The sequence below is a fragment of the Scyliorhinus canicula genome, chromosome 9 (genome assembly GCF_902713615.1).
Source record: "Scyliorhinus canicula chromosome 9, sScyCan1.1, whole genome shotgun sequence".
Taxonomy (NCBI): Eukaryota; Metazoa; Chordata; class Chondrichthyes; order Carcharhiniformes; family Scyliorhinidae; genus Scyliorhinus; species Scyliorhinus canicula.
Genome location: NC_052154.1, coordinates 68,551,103 through 68,571,446, shown reverse-complemented (window position 1 = coordinate 68,571,446; position 20,344 = coordinate 68,551,103). Strand labels below are relative to the sequence as shown.

General features: G+C 45.3%; 1 protein-coding gene across 4 annotated transcripts in view; it reads left to right on the top strand.

Moving 5' to 3' along the window:
* Positions 1 to 20,344, top strand: part of fhod1 (formin homology 2 domain containing 1) — a 483,544-nt gene that overhangs the window by 248,565 nt on the left and 214,635 nt on the right. For all 4 annotated transcript variants that reach the window (XM_038806848.1, XM_038806847.1, XM_038806846.1 and 1 more), the window contains exon 5: positions 3,535 to 3,640. In XM_038806848.1, the coding sequence (XP_038662776.1) occupies positions 3,535 to 3,640 (106 nt within the window). The remainder of the gene's footprint in view (positions 1 to 3,534; positions 3,641 to 20,344) is intronic.

The window sequence follows — 20,344 nt, the reverse complement described above, 5'->3', positions numbered from 1 at the left end:
CTCCTGGTGCTCCGGTTTCCTCCCACAGTCCAAAGATGTGCGGGTTAGGTGGATTGGCCATGCTAAATTGCCCGTAGTGTCCTGAAAAGTAAGGTTAAGGGGGGGTTGTTTGGGTTACGGGTATAGGGTGGATACTTGGGTTTGAGTAGGGTGATCATTGCTCGGCACAACATCGAGGGCCGAAGGGCCTGTTCTGTGCTGTACTGTTCTATGTTCTATAATGTACTTTAAGCAAAGATCATGTATTGTTGTGCATTGATGTTCAAGAAGTGTAAATCTGAAGTCTTGTTCAGGGTCTTTCTGCAGCACCTCCAAAACCTGTAACCTCTACCACCTAGGAGAACAAGGGCAGCAGAGGCAAAGGATCACCACCACCTGCAAGCTCCCCTTCAGGTCACTCATCATCTTGACTTGACACTATATCACCGTTCCTTCACTGTTGCTGCGGTGAAGTCCTGTAACGCCCTCCCTAACAGCACTGTGGATGTACCTACACCACATGGATCGTTGTGGCTCAAGAAGGCAGCTCATCATTACCTTCAAAGGAAATTAGGGATGGGCAATAAATTTTGGCCTGACCAGTGACATCTACGTCATGTGAATGAATTAAAATAAACACAAATTAGTTTGCAGGATTTGAATACATTGTCTAGGCTGACACTTGGCATGGTACAGAGGGGGTGCTGCACTGTCTGAAGTGTTGTTAAATTCCATCAAATCTGTCTGCATGTTTGAACATAAAATATTCTGACTATTCAAAGAGCCTGGAAGTTCTCCCATTCGTCTGTCCATATTCCTCCCTCTGCCAATGTCGCCAATTATCTGAACATTTTATCTCACTGCTGTATGTAAGATATTGGGATGTACAAAATGGCTGCTGCATGTACCTGTGCATCATACTACACTTCAGAGTAATGCATCTTTGTGAAAAGGTTTTGTGTCATTTCCAAGAAATAAGGTAAAATGCCATATAGATGAAAATCGCCTTTTTGTTCTTTTAGTTTATGCATTTTAATTCCTTCTCCCTAAATAAGTATGACGAGATCTTGTGACACAGTGGGTAGCATCACTGCCTTTGAGCCAGAAGATCCGGGTTTGAGTCCCACCACGGGACTTGATGGCCAAGGAAGGCGCGTTCATAATGCAGCCAAACAGGTTGATTATCAACCTGCAAATCCTTGCAACACACACCAATGGCAGGTGATAAGAGCAGGAGAGATTCTTGGTCAGCCAAGTGGTGGAAAGAAAATTCGAGCCTCCATCATCACTATCCATAAGCTGCAGATTATAATGTATGAATTGCATATTTCCACAGCAATTCAGACGCCGATTAAACTGCATGTGAAATGTGCATAATGTCATAATCAAATGTGTTTTGTTCTAGTTTCTTTCTAGCATTTTTCTCTAGTTTCAAATGACTATTGATGTAAATTGTAGCTTTATTTGTAAAATCTGCTTCTCTTTTCCGTCCCCTGAGTTCTGCTGTCGTACAGCTCCAATGACTTTGATCTTTTTTGAAACCAGGATGTCAGCCCACACACTCCACAGTTTTGATTTCCCATGGCAATGAAGCCTTGAAGTGGAGCTCTATTCAGCTGCTACAAATAGGCTGTTGGCTGCCCGTACAGTTTGTTATTTGTTTCCCCATTCTCCCTACCAAACTAAAATACTTTAATCAACAAGGATGAGACCAGAAAATAATTCTATACATATCAGGAAGGAACTGACCAGCTCGATCTCTTCTCTCTTGGAAAAAAAAGGTTGAGGGGTCCCAATCAAGGTCTTTAACATTATTAAAGGGTTCGATAGAGCGGATACAGAGAGAATGTTTCCTCTTATGTGGGAAAGCTTAACTAGAGGTCGTCAATATACAATAGTTACCGAGAAACCCAATAGGGAATTCAGAAGAAACTTCTTTACCCAAAGGGTGGTGAGAATGTGGAGTTGCGGACCTCGCTCCCACTGGGAGTGGTTGAAGTAAATCGTATAGATGCATTGGAGGGGAAGGGAGGCAGCAAATGAGGGAGATGGGAATAGGTGGTAGATTGGGATGAGGAAATTTTGGAGGTGGCTCGGATTGACCAGAGATGTCAGCATGAGCTGATTGGGCCAAGTGGCCTGTTTCTGAGCCAAATATTGTATGTCTCCTCCCTTTCTCTCTCTCAGGTGTTGACTGTTGCTGAGCTACAATTAGAGAACTTGGATACCTTGCCCAATGGAATACTCCCCATGAATAAAAACATAAAGTGCTGGAAATACTGAAGAGGCCTGGCAGCATCTGCGGAGAGAGAAACCGTGTTGATGTTTTGATGTTTCAGGTTGAAGATCTTTGACTCAAACCATTCTCCATTCCTGATAGTGTGTTTTGATAGGCTATTCAGCTATACAAGGTGTCACTGTTGGGTTGGATCGTGTCTTTTTTTGGGATGTTTTCCACATGTACATTATCTGAAAGGGGACAGTCGAATTGCACCTACTTTTCATTTTTTAACATATAAAATAATCCTACAAATAATTTTAAAGCTAATTCAATCATTTTGTAGCCGTCGTACTTTCTAATTCATTTTACGGGATGTGGCCGTCACTGGCTTGATCCCAGAGATTGTACATCATTGCTTACTTTGTCTTTCTTTAATCCTGAGAGACATCCACCAAAGCACAGTTCAGCTATCTTGTATCTTTCTTAAATTATTTATTTTGCTCTGAATTCCTTTCCCAATCATTTCACATCTAGCTGGTAACCATGATCCCAGTCTTCACCCAGTACTGTTGCATGGTCAGCCCATCTGTATTGTCTGCTCGTGTGATTCATCTCATGAATTTATCTTGCGCCATTTATTTCCAACAACAGCCAGTGCACTCCAAAGATGCTTAATTTATTAGTAAAATGCTTTGGGACATTGTGAAAGGTGCTACATAAATACAAGTTCTTCCCACCCTATGTCTTTCTTTTTGTCTGAGAAAATGAACAAAGCACAGTCAAACCCCACGATGTGTCCAATAAGACCGATGAGCCCCTGTCGAGCCACAATGGGGCTGCTTTATACTCCTCATTTGCCAGTTTCTCTTTGTTAGATTCCCTATATGGCCAAAGGAGACCATTTGTCCCATCGTGTCTGCACCAATCCCACCCAGGCCCACTCCCCTATCCCATCCCCGTAATCCCACTTCGTATACATATCTTTAGACACGAAGGGGCAATTTTAGAAAGGTCAATTCACTTAATCAATTTGGACTGTGGGAGGAAACCAGAGCACCTGGAGGAAACCCACTCACAGACAGGGTGAACATGTAAATTCCACACAGTCACCCAAAGCTAGAATTGAACCTGGGTTCCTGACGCTGTGAGGCAGCAGTGCCGACCACTATGTCACTGTTTTGCACTTTTCTGGTTTTGGTGGAAGTTAAACGTCTGTCACTAAAACGTCGGTCAGCGGATCCTAAAAATTGCTATCTCGTCATTGCAAGGTTATTTGTAATGACCATAATTAACATTGTTAGTCGCGCATTGCTGATGTTTGTCTTCTTTCGTAGGATGACAAAGATCTGGTGCCTGAGTTTGTAAATGCCGAAGGATTGACATGTCTAATCAAGGTTGGAGCAGAAGCTGACCAGAACTATCAGAACTACATCCTGAGAGGTTAGTAAGTACTCTGCCTCTATACAGAGGTTTGGTCTGTTACATTCTTGCTCCAGGGTCATTTTGTTCTCAGATGACTTTTTAAGAGAAAGGGATTTCGGAAGCACAAATTGGGATTGAGATTACGTTTTTGTACTCCTTCATATTTGTTATCCATGCCTGTTTGGGGATCGGCAGTGCTATCCTTTAACCTTTACTATCTTCCTTAGCGATCACTCACTAACCAGCATGATGTTTTTGGGCCTCCTCTTGCCGTTGAGTGTTCGCGAAGAATTGTTTTCCTTCAATCAGGAGGTTCCTCCAAGTAGGTCTCTTCTAAGCAAGGCTTTGTCAGGCATTGACATCTATGTTGAGTTTTTTGAGGTAAGCCTTCAAGGTGTCTTTAAAGCTCCTCCTTTGTTCTCCTCTTGTGCGGTAGCCTTCCTTGAGCTGGTTGAAGAAGGTTTTCATTGGCATTCGGGACTCTGACATCCTCAGCACATAGCCAGCCTCAGAGGAGTTGATTTCGGATTAAACTGGCCTCAATACTGGTGCTCTTGGCTCCTTCAAGGACACTGATGTTAGTACGTCTGCCCTCCCAGCTGATGCGGAGAATCCCTCACAGACAGCGTTGATGGTACCTCACCAGGGCCTTGAGGTGGCGTCTGCACATAGTCCAGGTTTCTGAGATGTATAGAAAAGTTGGGAGGACAGCTGTCCTGTACACAGAGATCTTGGTTTCAGCACGGATCACGCAGTCCTGCTTAGGCATCCGAAGGAAGTGCTGAATTGGATAGGATCTTGGATATCTGCATAGATGTCGGCCTTTGATGACAGGTGGCTCCCGAGGTTGGGGATGGTCCACATTTGAGGGAATTTCTTTGTTGACCTCGATGGAGGGAGAGACCGGATCTCGCCCTGGGGCGGGTTGATAAAGGACCTGAGTCTTCTTCAGGTTGAGGCTGAGACCGATTCTTCGGTATGTTTCATTGAAGGCATCAAACATGGGTTGGAGATTCTCTTCTGAGAGAGTGGAGATGGAGTTGCCATCTACATAATAAAGTTCCACAAGTGATGAAAGTGTTGTTTTCTTCTTAGATTTCAACCGGTTGAGGTTGAAATGTTTTCATTCATCCTGCAGATGATGTCCACTCCACTGGGAAGCTTGTTCTTGACATGGTGAAGGATGATGGCAAAGAAGATGGAGAAAATCCATTCCATGGGTTGCCATCTTGCTATGATGGAGAGGCCTGAGCATTCCATTGATCCCAAGATCACTGCTGGAGCTCCTTAGAGTTGTGTCCTAGGCCCAACCATCTTCAGCTGCTTCATCAATGACCTGTCTTCCATCATAAGTTCAGAAGTGGAGATGCTTGTGGATGACTGCACAATGTTCAGCACAATTTGCGACTTCTCAGATAATGAAGCAGTCCATTTCCAAATGCAGCAAGACCGTGACAATATCCAAGCTTGGGCTGACAAGTGGCAAGTTAATTTGCACCACACCAAATATCAGGCAATGACCAGTCCTACAAGAGAGGATCTAACCACCGCCCGTTGACATTCAATGGCATTAACATCCTGGGGGTTACCATTGATCAGAAAACTGAACTAGTCTAATCATATTAATACTGTGGCTATCAGGACAGGTCAAAGGCAAGGAATCCTATGGCGACTAACTCACCTCATGACCCCCCAAAGCCTGTCCACCATCTACAAGGCACAAGTCAGGAATGTAATGGAATACTCTCCACTTGCCTGGATGAGTGCAACTCCAACAACACTCAAGAAGCTGAACACCATCCAGGACAAAGCAGTCTGCTTCATTTCTTCCTATTCCACAAACATTCAAACCCGCCACCACCGCAGAACAGTGGCAGCCTTGTGTACCATCGACGAGATGCACTGCAGTAACTCACCAAGGTTCCTCAGACAACAACTTCCAAATCCACAACCACTGCCATCTAGAAGGACAAGAGTCACACACAACTGGGAACCCCACCACCTGGGGGTTCCCCTCTGTGATAATTCCAGGGAAGTCCAACGAGCTTCTTAACAATCCTTTATTTCAGCAACAGCAGCACACATGCACAGGGTCCAGTTACCTTTCACCGGGTCCTCGTTCCTTTTTTAGCTGGCTCTACAGCTGCCTGCCTTTTATGCTTGTGCTGGGTTAACTCAGTCCAATTGAGCACGGGAACAATCATCCCCAGCTGGATGAGTCCTGTGCAGATTACTACACCCCCCCCCCCTCCCCCCCAATCCCCATCCCCCAAGTCCAAAACCACTCTCAAAGATGGCCGTTGAGGAGGAAAGGATAGGAGAGGGCCAAACGGGTGCAAACCGCACAGTGGCCAGACAACTAACTCCCCAAAAAACATATTGGTTTGGATAAGGCGCCACTGAACATGTTTCGGATAAGGCGTTACTGAACAGGGAATTACTCCACCAAGAATCACGTCCAGCCCGACACCCTCGCCAGTCACACAGTGGGTGAAGCTGCCAACAGCCGAACCCAAGGTCCAATCGGCTTAGCATGGTTCCAGCCACAGATGGAACAGGGTGGAGGGGGGGGGGGGGGGGGGGGACATTGGACAATGTCCTGTAACTTCCAAACACCCCTTAATTAAAAATAAATAAATCAGGCACTCTAAAGTTTACCTGAAATTAAATCACCTACCAAAATTCCCAGGGAGCTGTCGCCCCTACATTCTTACAGTACCTCGACACAGGCAAATAAACCCACAGCTCAAATAAAAAAAACCCCAGGAGGGCCTGCGCACATTGCCACAGGACCAGAAGTCACATATGGAATGCCCGGTCAACTCGACGCCAACAGAGTCTCTAGGCACAAAACCTGCAGTCGTATAGTAACTGTCAACTCGCAGGCAAAACATCACTGTTGCAAATCCCACAGTCCGAGCAGCCGCAGAACAGTCTTCCAAACACAGCTCTGCACTCACGACCAGAATGGCGTTCCGCAAGGACAGCGTCCAATTCGAGAACGGACTCCCCAGTGGACTACTCTGCCAGCATCAGGAAACAATGATGGACAGAGACGGACAAAACGCAATGCGACCAACACCAGAAGTCGCTCAGAAGATACCGCATCCGGTAATGCGGAACACGTCAGATTCCAGATCACTCCCAACGGACACACTTCATAAGCCGGCAGCAAAAACTCGACCCAGCGCTCGCCTTCCATGGCATTACAGGCTCCTAAAAAAAAAAAAACCCCCATAAAATAAACTCTGTACTGTATTCCACAAAAAAAATTTGGTGAGGTAGCTCAGCCGAACAAGCAGCACACCGACAGCTCCAATTCATCCTCGTCGCCAGTGTGATAAAGCCAGGGGAATCCACCCAGCTTCTTAAAAGTCCTTTATTTCAGCAACAGCATCATACGTACACAGGGTCTGGTTACCTTTCACAGGGTTCTTGTTCCTTTTTTAGCTGGCTCTGCAGCTGCCTGCCTTTTATGCTAGTGCTGGGTTAACACAGTCCAATTGAGCACGGGGAACAATCATCCCCAGCTGGATGAGTCCTGTGCAGGTTAGTACAGATTATTACACCCTCCAAGTCACTCACCACCATGGCTGGAAATATATCGCTTTTCCTTCTCTGTCGCTGGGGAAACATCCTGGAACTCCCTCCCTAACAGCACAGTTGGTGTGCCTACGCCTCCAGGGATGGGCAATAAATGCTGACCTAACCAGTGACACCCACATCCCACAAATGAATTTTTAAAAATACCTGTACTATACATTGAATTGTAACTGCAACATTTGGTGATCCCTGTTTAATGTCTCTGAAAGTCATTGTCCCACTGAGTTTGACCCTGATCGTGGTCTTTTAAATCGATCTCCCATTTATTCTGATTACAATGTAAATTGAAGATTGCAATTTGGTAAAATGTATACTAATCTTTCAGCTCCGGATCAGCAAGACATCCAGTGCTGCTCTAAATATCTCAAAAACTAAATTCAGAAACACCCACCACATTAAATCCAACAAAGCATAGTCTCATGAATTAAGCTCAAGAGTTACAGTCAGCAAGTAAATCTGAGCATTTGGAGGCAACCTATTTGTTGTAACTTCCTTCTGGGGGCAGTTTGTGTGACTTAAGGGGTAAATATAGAAATTTCATCAAAAGCACTCTCTTAGCAGCCCCCTCCATTCCATAACCATTCAATGCCTCCTGTTCAGTGAGCATAGCAACTTCAGTGAGTATAGCAGTCATTCAGTCTATTTTTTTTGGGTGTGCTCAAATGAGGAGTAATGAGCAACATGAGCAGGTTTTAACAATAAAAGACCCAGCTTTCCCTCCAGATTTAAATTCAGGCAGAGGAGAAGGCTTCTTTAAGGACCACCTGCTTAGAATCACACAGCAGGAGGTGGAGGCAACCATTTTGTTTTTGCCAGATTTTGTAGTTGGAGATTATGCTCGCGGGAGTTCTGTACTGGATCCAAAGCGGCAAGTTCATACTGCAGCTTTATAGTTTGCACGCTGAATTATTTATTTTTCTTCCTTGGTTTCCAATTTTATTCATCTCATGATTACCAGGACTTAGTATTTTTCACCTCAGAATGAATTTGGAGCTGAGGTGACAGACTTATGGATAGAAGCTTGCTCGAACAGATGTCTGTGACATTTATTACTCATGTCCAAGCTTCCTGCATCATTTATAGTAAGGCTAGACCAATCCGAATTTTTGGTATAGTCAGGTTCTCCGGAGACCCAATGACAAAGTTTTAGATTGGAACCGACATTGGGCCTAATAAATGTGAACTTTTTCATCAATACGTCCTATATCCTGATCATTATTCTCTTTTCATGTAGAAGTAATTCTTGTTTTCATTACCAGTGTCCACCACCATGCCGATCAGCCCTTCAGTAAATGGTGTTGTCGGTTGGTCTGCATCCTTAGCGTTAATCTTCCTTTTAATTTTTCAGGACATTTTGACCATTGTGTTTTGCCAGCATTTTGTGCATTTGCAGGTTTTCATTGTATATTTAAAAATTTGCCTGTTTGCTTGGTTTTTTCTTTGAGTGGGCTATTTGCATGATTTTTAAACATTTCTTCCCATTGATTGGCTGGGATGGTCTTTTACATCTTAGTTTTCCTTTTAATTTGGCTGTGAACATCGAACCCTTGAACTCCATCTCTGCATTTCACTTCCCCCTTCCTGCCGCCTCTTTATTTAATTCTGTTAAACCAATCTGTCAAACTTTACAAAACTGATTACTTGTCTATTGATCGTTATTAAATCAATATCCCAGCTATCGATCCTTGGGTTTGAAGAGCGTTCTGCAAAAACTTTAACTGCCCTTTTGCCACAGTCGCATTCACCTGCCAATATTTCCTGTAGTTTTGAATTTCCTTTCCAGATTTCCTGCATTTGGGTTTACATTTGTATCTCTAATTCCCTTATTTCTTCCCTACTCCCTTTTTGAAGAAGTGTGTTATGGTATTCTACGCTCAACTTTCTTTTCCACAAAATGTTGTTCTTTGTAGTTGTTCCCCACACCCCGCTATCCTCTGATGAACCATAAGCTCCAGTGCTGAAGTTTCAGGAATTCTTTGAGTTTCATCTTTGAACAGCTTCCTGTAACAGTTCTGCAGCTCCCTCTAATGTTCTACCATTGCATTACCTCTGTAGTTTTTTTTTAAGATCCTGCCGTTGCCTCCACCTCTGCTACAAGCTCACCATCCTAATGATCTTCCCCAGTGTGCCAAAATGAAGTCTTTATGCTGCTTTTTGTGTTACTTTCTGGGCTCCGCTTCTATCCTCATCCGTTTTCCAAACTCCCTTTTTTGACGGGCATTTTTCCTGACTTAGCAGTTCCTTTTTTTTTAGCAGTTTTGAGTTTGATCGAATCTTCTTATTCATTCAGGAAGCTCCAGGCTTTTCTACTTACCTTTTTCCCTTGTCTCCTGTCTCGTATATGTTCAGCTCCAGGTTAAGTATTCCCTATTGTTAATCTACAATTCCGTTTGCTAGCTTTTCAATGTGATCATTTGTTTCTTCTGATTTGCATATCAATACCTTCCATTTTTATATCCTTACACTGTGTTTAATGATACAGTGGTCCCAGTTTCACAAACCATATCTTTGCATCATTTACGTGCTCCACCTCATTATCCAGAAGAGGGGCTATATTGTAATTCCCCTTCTGGGAGTGTTGTATATCTGTGGAATTCTCTTCCCTGAAAATAGTGGAAAGTGAATCACTGAATATTTTCAGGGTAGAATTACAGGGATTTGTGATAGACAAGGGAGTCAATGGTTATATTGGGGAGCAGGGTGGGGTGTGCAGACAGGAAGGTGGAGTTCAGACCACAAGCAGATCAATTATGCTCTTTTTGAATGGTTGAGCAGGCTTAAAGGGCTGAATGGCCGAATGTCCCTAACTCCTCTGTTACTATGTATTGAGTGACAAACCAACCTGGAATTGGAAACAGGCACAAAATGTTTTCACCACAAAGATTTTCCAATTCAAGTCTATTTTTGTATAATTCAAACCGCCTCCAGTTACCATGTTTATTAATACGTCTGCAAACATTGACAACTATTTCCTTTCTACTCTTCAACCATCGTTAGCAATCTCATATAACATCACAGTACCATCATTTCTGTAAAAGGAGATTCTTCTCTCCATTCACCATCTGCTGCCTTTTTGCAAGGGTAGACATACTTGGGGCGCGATCGAACCAAATGGGAACTATGTCCCATAGCAAGTGCGTTTAGCTGCATGTTTCCCAGTGTTCACAGCACTGAGAAACACACGCTATCTAACATGACTCAGGTTAGATATGGAGCTTCAGCAGGGAACACGTGACCAAGGCTGCACTTAGTCCCGTTTGCTGCACTGCGGAGCCCCGCTCGCTAAAACTCCTCAGGGCAGGGAGAGAGTGGGATGCCATTTAAAAATATCATCCCAATCTCTCGAGCCCCCGACACAACTCTTAAGCCCCAACTCATTGTAAGGGGGGCCCCATGCTCTCCCCCACACATCCACTCAGGGCACCCCAGCCCAATCACCGCTGTGCAGAAAATGCCAGGGTGCTAGGCTGGCAGTGCCAAGGTTCCCAGGGTTCCAGCAGTTCCAGGGTACCACACTGACCAGAGGGCATGCACCTGGACACCTCCAATTCCTTGGGAGACCCCCACCAGTGCCATTCCGTCTGGTTCAGTTTATGGAGACCAGCACTGAACGGTGCTCACCCGAGATCTCCATGACTAAGGGGATAGATCCCAACGCCTTCGTTACCTCAGGGAACCGCATATTAGAGTGAGACTAGCTGTGTTGCTCTAATAAGCCGATTTGCCAAAAAGTGATCCCGCCCACAAAGGGCGGGCTTCACATTGCGATATCTCGCCAGTTCGCAATAGATCTCACGGGGCGTGGTGAGCTGGTTAGATCCTGGGAGCGGGGTCTCCTGCCAGTTACCGGCCACGTTACATTGCGGCGCGCTGCTTCTTGGGCGCAGCATGGCCGGTAGATCGCTCTTTTAATTTCACATCTCTGCTTTCTGTCTGCAATTTAGCAAGTTCCTAATGCTCAAGTATTTGTCCAACTCTCTTCAAAATGATTTATGGGGCAGGATTTTCCTGTTTGGTTTGTTACCCTGATGTCCAGGTTAAATGGTGGTCATGAGCCTCATTGTGTGGGAAATGGTCACCTGGCAGTGATTTTCCTCAAATTGGCCAATGGTGCAAGTGGCCAGATGGTGATCAGAGAGAGAGTAGGCTCTCGAAGCTGGAGGGCCAGTTGGAGACCCTCCAGCTCAGGCAAGAAAGAGAGGGAGTTTTTATTTTTAGGTGACCTCTTAAGCTTTAAATCTAAAAATGGATTCAGCAGGGCCATCACCGTGTCCCTCTTCAGGCCAGCCTGTGACCACAGCTGTGACAAGATAAGCATGGGGCACATTAAAATCTGCCTGGAGTGCTGGCAGTCCGATAGGTCTATCAGGGCCCACCTCCAGGCAGCTGGCCTTGTCCCCGACACCTCCACGGGCCTGAAAGCCAATTAGAAAATTCCAGGTAGCCTCCAAATCTTCTGACAATAGGCCCTTAACTAGCTCTTTTGGCCTTCCGCTAATTAGGGGCAGGTTGCCCCCATCCCACATTTGGGAAACTGGCCTGGGATGGCAAACGCGCATGCTGGTCATCACTTCACACTTTTCCATATTGAATTCCATCTTCTGCGCTTCTGCTCATTTCATTACCCTGTCAATATTATCCTGAAACCTTTAACTACCCTCACCATTAACTACTAGTTGACTAAGGGCGCGATTCTCCGCTGCCCACGATGGGTCGGAGAATAGCAGGAGGGCCTTCCCGACATTTTTCCCGACCTCCTGCTATTCTCCCCCCCCCCCCCACCCCCACGGACGCCCCACGACACGAATCGCTGCTTGCCGTTTTTTGCGGCGAACAGCGATTCTCCCCTGGCCGATGGGCCGAGTTCCCAGGCCTTTACGGTCGTTTTCACGAACGCAAACACACCTGCTCTCACCGTTCGTGAAAATGGCCGCAAAGTGCCGTCCCGGACAACCATGATTGGCACGGCCGCACCACGGTGCCCACCGATCGCGGGCAGCGGGTCCGATACCCGCGCATTATTTGTTCATTTGTTCCTCCGCCGCCCCGCAGGATCAGTCCATGGGGCGGCTGAGGGGCATGACGGCCCGCGCATGCGCGGGTTTGACGCATATGCGCGATGACGTCATCCGCGCATGCGCAGGTGACGTCATCCGCGCATGCGCAGGTGACGTCATCCGCGCATGCGCAGGTGACGTCATCGTGCGCGTCAGCCGCCGTGACGCTTGGCGCGCGGGCTTAGCGACAGTCGCTAAGCCCGCGATGCCGTGCTTCATGCCCGGGGGGGAGAATCGGGTCCCGGGAGGGGGCGCGGAGGCTGCCGTGAAACACGGCCAGTTTCATGGCAGCCTTTACGACTCGCCGCATTTGCGGAGAATCGCGCCCTAAGTTTTTCATGATCTTTATAATGCTGCCCCCTACACCTGAGTCTGGTCATTAACAACAATTGCAAAGAGTAATCGGCTCAAAACTGACTCATGGTGAACACTGCTCCAACGGAACATTGCAGGCAGGAGTAGGTCTTTGGGTCCATCGAGCCTGCTCCACCTTCAATTTGATCATGGCTGATCATCTACCCCAATGCCACTTTGCTGCACTATTCCCATATCCCTTGATGCCAGTAGTATCCAGAGGTCTATCAATTTCTATCTTGCACATGTTCAGTGTTTGAGCATCCACAGCCCTCTGGGATAGAGAATTCCAAAGATTCACCATCCTCTTAGTGAAGAAATGTCTTCTCATCTCAGTCTTAAATGGTCCCTTATTCTGAGACTGTTCCCTCTGGTTCTAGGCTGATCAACCATGCAACGCATCCCATCTACACCTATCCAGTCACGCAATGTAATAATTTTGTAAGTCTCAGTGAGATCACCTCTCATCCTGCAAAACTTTGTAGAATAAACAGGCCTAGTTTCTCAACCTCTCCTCACAAGACAATCCTGCTATTACAGGGATTGATCTGGTGAACCTCCATTGTACTCCCTCCATGCAAAGTATACCCTTCCTTAGATAAGGAGACCAAAACTATACACAGTACTCTAGTGTGGTCTCACCAAGGCTATATACAACTGCAGAAAGACATCTTTACTTCTGTACTTAAACCCTTTGCGATGAAGGGCATCATACCATTTGTGACCAACACTCCACTTTGTCTTATGTCCATGACAACTTTGTCCATATATCCTTTGCCCCGACCTATCCCCGGACTTCTATTTTGCCCCACCTCCTCCACCCTTTCCAACTATATATTCCTTACATTTCTACCTTTTTTCAGTTCTGTCAAAGGATCATTTGGATCTGAAAATTTTACTCTGTTTATCTGCACTGATGCTGCCAGAACTGCTCAGTTTATCCAGGTTTTATATTTTCCTGTACCATTTGCCTTCCTAATTTCTTGCTGCGCCTGCATGCTAGCTTTTAGTGACTCATGATACAAGGCCACCCAGGTTCAACACTTCCCAATCTCTCACCGGCTCGGTAGCACAGTGGTTAGCAATGTTGCTTCACAGCGCCAGGGTCCCAGATTCGATTCCCGGCTTGGGACTGTCTGTACGGAGTCTGCACGTTCTCCCTGTGTCTGCGTGGGTTGCCTCCGGGTGCTCCGGTTTCCACCCCAAATCCCGAAAGACATACTGTTAGGCAATTTGGACATTCGGAATTCTCTCTCAGTGTACCCGAACAGGCGCCGGAATGTGGCGACTAGGGGCTTTTCACAGTAACTTCACTGCAGTGTTAATGTAAGCCTATTTGTGACAATAAAAATAATTATTATATTATACTCCACTTTTTTTCTACCAAAGTGGATCATTTCACACTTATTCACTTTATATTCAATTTGCCATGTTCTTGTCCATTCACTTAGCCCGTCTAAATCTCTTGAAACTTCTTTGCACCCTCCACACAATTTGCATTCCCACCTGGGTTGTGCCATCAGCAAATTTGGAAACATTATGTTTGGCACCCACATCCAAATCATTCATACAGTTTGTGAACAGCTGTGCCCCCACCATTGATCCTTGCAGTACGCCACTAGTTACAGCTTGCCAACCTGAGAGGGACCTGTTTGTTCCCACTCCTGCTTTCTATCTGTTGATCAATTCTCAATCCATACCAGTACATTACCGCCAATACCATGTGATCTAATTTTGATTACTAACTTCTGTGTGGGACTTCATCAAAAGCCTTCCCAAAATCCAAATACACCACATCCACTAGTTCTCCTTTATCTAGGTTACAGGTTTGTCAAATATAATTTCCTTTTCATAAATCCTTTAAAAAGAAATATGCTAATTAAAATATTTTTCATAATAGTCGCTGTAAACCAGAACAATCAAACAGAGAAAGAAAAAAAGGCAAAACATCACAATAAAAAATAAGGAGAACAACACACAGCACCTGATCAATACCAAAACTAACCTAAACCCTTGAACAACTGATGGTGACTAACTCTTTAAAAACTAAATAAATGGTTGCCGCCTTAATGATGATGAATTTGTAATGGTGAATTTGACTGTCTCCAAATGCAGAAATGACATAAGTCACCCAGCCAAGCAGAGGCATTGGGCAGAGCGGGAGAGCTCCAACCAAGCAATATTTGCCTCTGATCTACCAGCGAGGCAAAGACAAGGACATCCACCCCTACCCCAGACTGTATCACTGGTGAATCTGACACCCCAAATATGGCCACCCGTGGACACTGATCCAGACCAAATGGATTATCTCTGACACGGTGTTCAAGAATGAAGCCCAGTAACCTTTCAGTTTCGGGCAGTATTGGGTGGCACGGTAGGGCAGTGGTTAGCACTGCTGCCTCATTGCGCTGAGGACCCCAGTTCGATCCCGGCCCTGTGTCACTGTTCGTGTGGGGTTTGCACATTCTCCCCGTGTCTGCGTGGGTCTCACCCCCACAATCCAAAGATATTTAGGTGGATTGGCCACGCTAAATTGCCCCTTAATTGAAAAAATATATAATTGGGTACTCTAAATTTTAAAAATAATGTTTGGGGCAAGACTAGAACATATGAGTATGGTTAGCCGGCCCAAGAGAACAGCACTCGTACCTATCCTCAACAGCAAGGAAGAACCCGTTCCTCCTTTCCCTAGTCAAGTGCATCCTATGCAATGCCTTAAATTGAATCAGGCTCAGCTGAGCACATGAAGTCGTGAAGTATTTTTTATTTTAATAAACATTTTATTGAGGTATTTTTGGTATAGTAACAACAACAAAATAAACAATATACATGAAACCATAAACATAGTGCAAAAGCTATTTACCTCTCGTACAGGTATGAAGACGTGAAGTTGACCCTATGAAGGGCTTCATTCCACACCTCACCATTTAAGAATGGATCACAATTAACCCTCCCATTTCGCCCTCTCACCACTCAACGGAGCATAATCCATTGAAAGGATATGACCATATATATCTGCACCAGACCCCCATCAGTTCTAGCCAGAGACAGAATCTTCTTCCTCAGGGAAGAGGGTGGCATCAAAGGAAAGGAAGACAAAGTTTACATGAAAAATTGCGAACTTGGAAATACCGAAAAAGACTGGAATTGGGCAGCTGGAATTTCATAACTCCCCAAAACTGGCAAAACCTTCCCTCCACAAACAGGTCCCAAAACAGCTCAACACCTTTCGCCTCCCAAGATTTAAATGTCGAGTCCAAACCAGAAAGAAGGGAGAGGTGGTTATTGCAATTAGGGAGAGGGAGAGGAGCTTGAAATGCTGCCCAAACTGTTTTCAAATCCAGGGAGAAGACTACCACTGGGTTTGAGGAAAATCTAACAGAGGACAAAGGCAACGGTGCAGTACTTATGCAAGATGAGTAGATGTAGTGCAGGAACGAGCTTTTTTTGACAATATTTTTTGAATGTTAGCTGCGCAGTAAGAAAACAATAAATTGGGGAGGGCCCATCCCCCCCCCCCCCCCCCCCCCCCCACTGTCTGTTCCTTTGGAGCAGAACACTATAGATTCTAGGAGTCTTTTCTGCCCAAATAAAAGAGGATATCAGTTTGGTGACCTTGAGATAAAAGGATTTGGGGAGAAAGAACAATAAAAACCTCGGGTGGACATCCATTTTAATCATCTGAACCCGACCTGCCAAGGATAAGGCAAGGCCATTCCACCTCTGCAAATCTGCTTTGACATTGTTTTTTAAAATAAATTTAGAGTACCCAATTCATTTTTTCCAATTAAGAAGCAGTTTATCGACCTGCCCTCCACATCTTTGGGTTGTGGGAGCGAAAACCACACAAACACGGGGAGGATGTGCAAACACCACACAGGCAGTGACCCAGAGCCGGGATCGAACCTGGTACCACGGCACCATGAGGCAGCAATGCTAGCCATTGTGCAACCGTGCTGCCCTTGCTTTGACATTGTTAATCAGGCTGGTGTAATTCAACTTACGAAGTGAGGTCCCATTATGGGCCACCAGATAGCAGAAGCTTGTCTTCGCAAGGCGAAAAGGTAACATCCCCAGTTGGGCTCGCCTCCCAGTGGGGTTGACGGGGAAACACCCATGCTTGCCTCAGTTCAACTTGTACCTAGAAAAGGAGCCAAAGGTGTTGAGCAACTTCATTATGCCGTGTATGGAAGGGTCTGGATCTGTAATATAAAGAAGTAGGTCATCCACATCAAGGGACACTCAATGCTCCACATCTCCCCATCTAATCCCCCTCCACTTACCAGAGGACCTCAGTGCTATAGTGAATGACCCTATTGCCAGAGCAAACAGGAGTGGGGACAGTGGACAGACCTGCCTCGGGGCCCCTATTCAAAGGGAAATAGTCAGAGTTTAATCTGTTCGTAAGAAAACTGGCAGTGGGGGCTTTACACAACAGACAAATCTAAGAAATAGATTTGTGGAGAATTCAGAATGTCCACAATACTTAACAGCACGTCTTTTGGGACTTGTGGGAGGAAACTGGAGCTCCCAGAGGCAATCCACACAAACATGGGGAGAACATGCAGACTCCGCATAGACAGTGACCCAAGCTGGGAATCGAACCTTGGACCCTAGCGCTGTCAAGCAACAGTGCTAACCACTGTGCTACCGTGCCGTGGTGTAACGGGGGTTCAAACTCACTGTTCCTATCCACCTCAACCGTTGAGATGGGTAAGCCGCCCAGAAAGTCAGATATGCCTGGTCCCATCCGTAGGAGGCTCTGATCTATAAAGATTGCAGTAAAAAGATTCAAAAGCTACATTAACCAAGGCGGGGTGGAAATGAGGTTGCCGCTCAAACTGAGTATCTGTCTGATCCCCTGGAAGGCCCCCTACCATTGAAGCTGATGAGCCAAAAGGTGACTAGCCTTCTCCCTGTACCCATAAAAAGTGCCCGTTGAGCGTTATAACTGACTTACCGCCCTGCTAGTCGACCAATGTTCGAACTGAGTTTGCAGTTTTTTCCGGACTTGCCTGTAACTTCTGAATAGGATCAAGCGAGAACTGGTGATGCCCCTCAAGAACGGAGTCCACCAGCCTCTGCTCCAAACTCGTTGTCCTCAACAAATACACTCTGTAGGAGATAATATCCCCTCTGAGGGCCACCTTAAGAGCCTTCCTCAACATGGAAGATGAGATTGAATCGAGTTTGTAAAATGTTATATAGTCCTCTATGGCAGTGGACATACGCTCACAAAACCTTTTATCCGCTAATAATGGTGTGTCTAATTTCTAGGGTGGAACAAGGATCTGCACCCCCCCCCCCCCCCCCCCCCCCCCGGTCGTCCCGATAGAGTTTTAGGCTTGGAACAATTCAATCTAGGGTCCAAGACAATTCCGATCCCCACCTAACATGAGTTGATGCAAGTTTAAATTGGGAAAGGAGGCCAACAGGGAATTAATAAAATGCGCATCGTCCCAGTTCCGGTGTAAATGTTAACCAAGGTGTTCACCAGGGAGCCACAGGCAATAACATATCAACCGTTGGGGTTGGCTATAATCTTGGAGGTGGAAAATGAAACCCTTTTATTAATTATAGTCGCCATATCCCTGGCGACTATAATTAAAGATCCACCCAAGATGGCCACCAAACCAAGTCAAAAAACGGGACAAAGGAAAATCAACAGACACCATCAGCAAACTATCTCCAACCCCCTCTCCCCAACACAATTGCCATTGAATGCGACCATACCCAAGTACAAATGCAAGTAGGAGCTAGGCCAATAAAAACGTACCCTCTTGTACTGAAGCCTACATTTAACAAACCCCAAACAAGAACTCTCTGCTTGTCATCTAAAGAAAAACTACTATAATGAGCTGCAGCTAACCCTCCAAAACCGCTCCTGTTAGCTAATCCCTTAGTTAGCAGGGAGACTCCCAAATGGAGAAAGAAAAAAGTAGATATACACAATAAAAAAACAAAATCCCATTTAAGTTGAGTACCGAAAGGAAGCTATATATTAATACAAATAACAGAACCCCACATGGTGTAAAACCCCAATTCTAATCAAGATCTATAAGAACTCAACCCCAACACGAACAAGACAAAACAAGAGCAAACGTGAAACTCCAACAATGTTAGAAGACAACATGCACATCGACAAAGCTAAAACCAATTACAATGTGCCCAACTTGTGTCTTTTAACAAAAGACTCCACTTCTCCTGGTACATCGAAGAAATAGTCTTTTCCCTCAAAGGTTACTCTGAGGCAAGCTGGGTAGACCAACCCAAAACGGACTCCACTCTTATACAGAGCAGCCTTGACTCAGTGAACATGGCTCTTTTCTTTGCTAACTCCACACCCATATCCTGATAAAACCTGATGGAGTGGCCTTCCCACTTAAAATTGAATTATTCCCTTGCCCATCGTAAAACCATCTCCTTTTCCTTGAAGCTATGGAATCTCACTATCACCGCACGCACTGTATCTTCAGGACAAAGCTTTGGCTGAAATGAGTGATGGGCTCATTCCAAATCTGGCAGGGATGTGAATCCACCCTCCCCCACCATTTTGCAGAACATGCCCGAGAAGTATTTGTGGGCATAGGGCCCTCCATCTCCTCTGGCAACCCCACAACCGGATATTTTGCCACCTGGATCTGTTTTCTAGGTCATTCATCTTGGCTCTCGACGATCTATTTGTTTCGGTCACCAAAGACAGTTCGGATTCCAGCATGGTAGTACGATCACTGTGGTCCGATAAGGCCATCTCCATATTTTTGATTGTGGTTCCCTGGACCTCAACGGTCTTGTTTAATTTTACCCAGAGCCGCACGAATCAGGGCCAAGGTTTCCACAATTGAATTTTTGAGGTCTTCTAACACAATTTGTCGGTGCTTTTCAAAGTCCTTCGCCAAGGTATTAGAAAGAACCTCGACCATCAGTGGAGTGGATGCCGAACCAGAAACCAACTCTGCAAATTTACTTGCTGTTGAGTTCTGAGAGGCCTCAGACTGTGTTGGTGAGTTTCTGCTCTCCGCTTTCTTTTCCCTGATTATTTTGGCCATTTCAGTCATAAATGACTTCTATTCGGATAACTATATGGGTTTCCGAAGAATAAACAATCCGTGGAACCAAAAAAAGGGGCCAGAAGTACAGTACTCCTGCGGGAGCCACCTCGTGCTTGTCTTCCCCTTACATTATGCCACTGGAAGTCATCTTCCTAAATCCATTTTGACCTTGCCCAATCATATAATTATTTTCTAGCCTAGTTATCACATCCTTCATAATAGATTCTAACATTATCCCTACTACTGATGTCAAACTAACAGGTCTATAGTTCTCCATATTCTCTCTCCCTCCCTTATTAAATAGTGGGATTATATTTTCTGTTTTCCAGCCCACATGAACCTTCACACAATCTATAGAATTTTGTAAGATGACTGCCAATGCATCCACTGCCTCTATAGCCATTTCCATCAATACTCTTGAATGTAGCTCATCATGTCCAGGGGATTTATCAACTTTCAATCTAATTGATTTGTTGAGCATTACATCTTTATTGATACTAATTTATTTTAAGTTCCCTATTTGAACAAAGCCCTTGGTTCCCTGGTATTTCTGCGAGATTTTCTGTATCTTCCTCTGTGGAGATAGACACAAAGTAACTGTTAGTTTCTCTGCCATTTTCATAATCTTCATTGTAATTTCTCCGGTCTCGATCTGT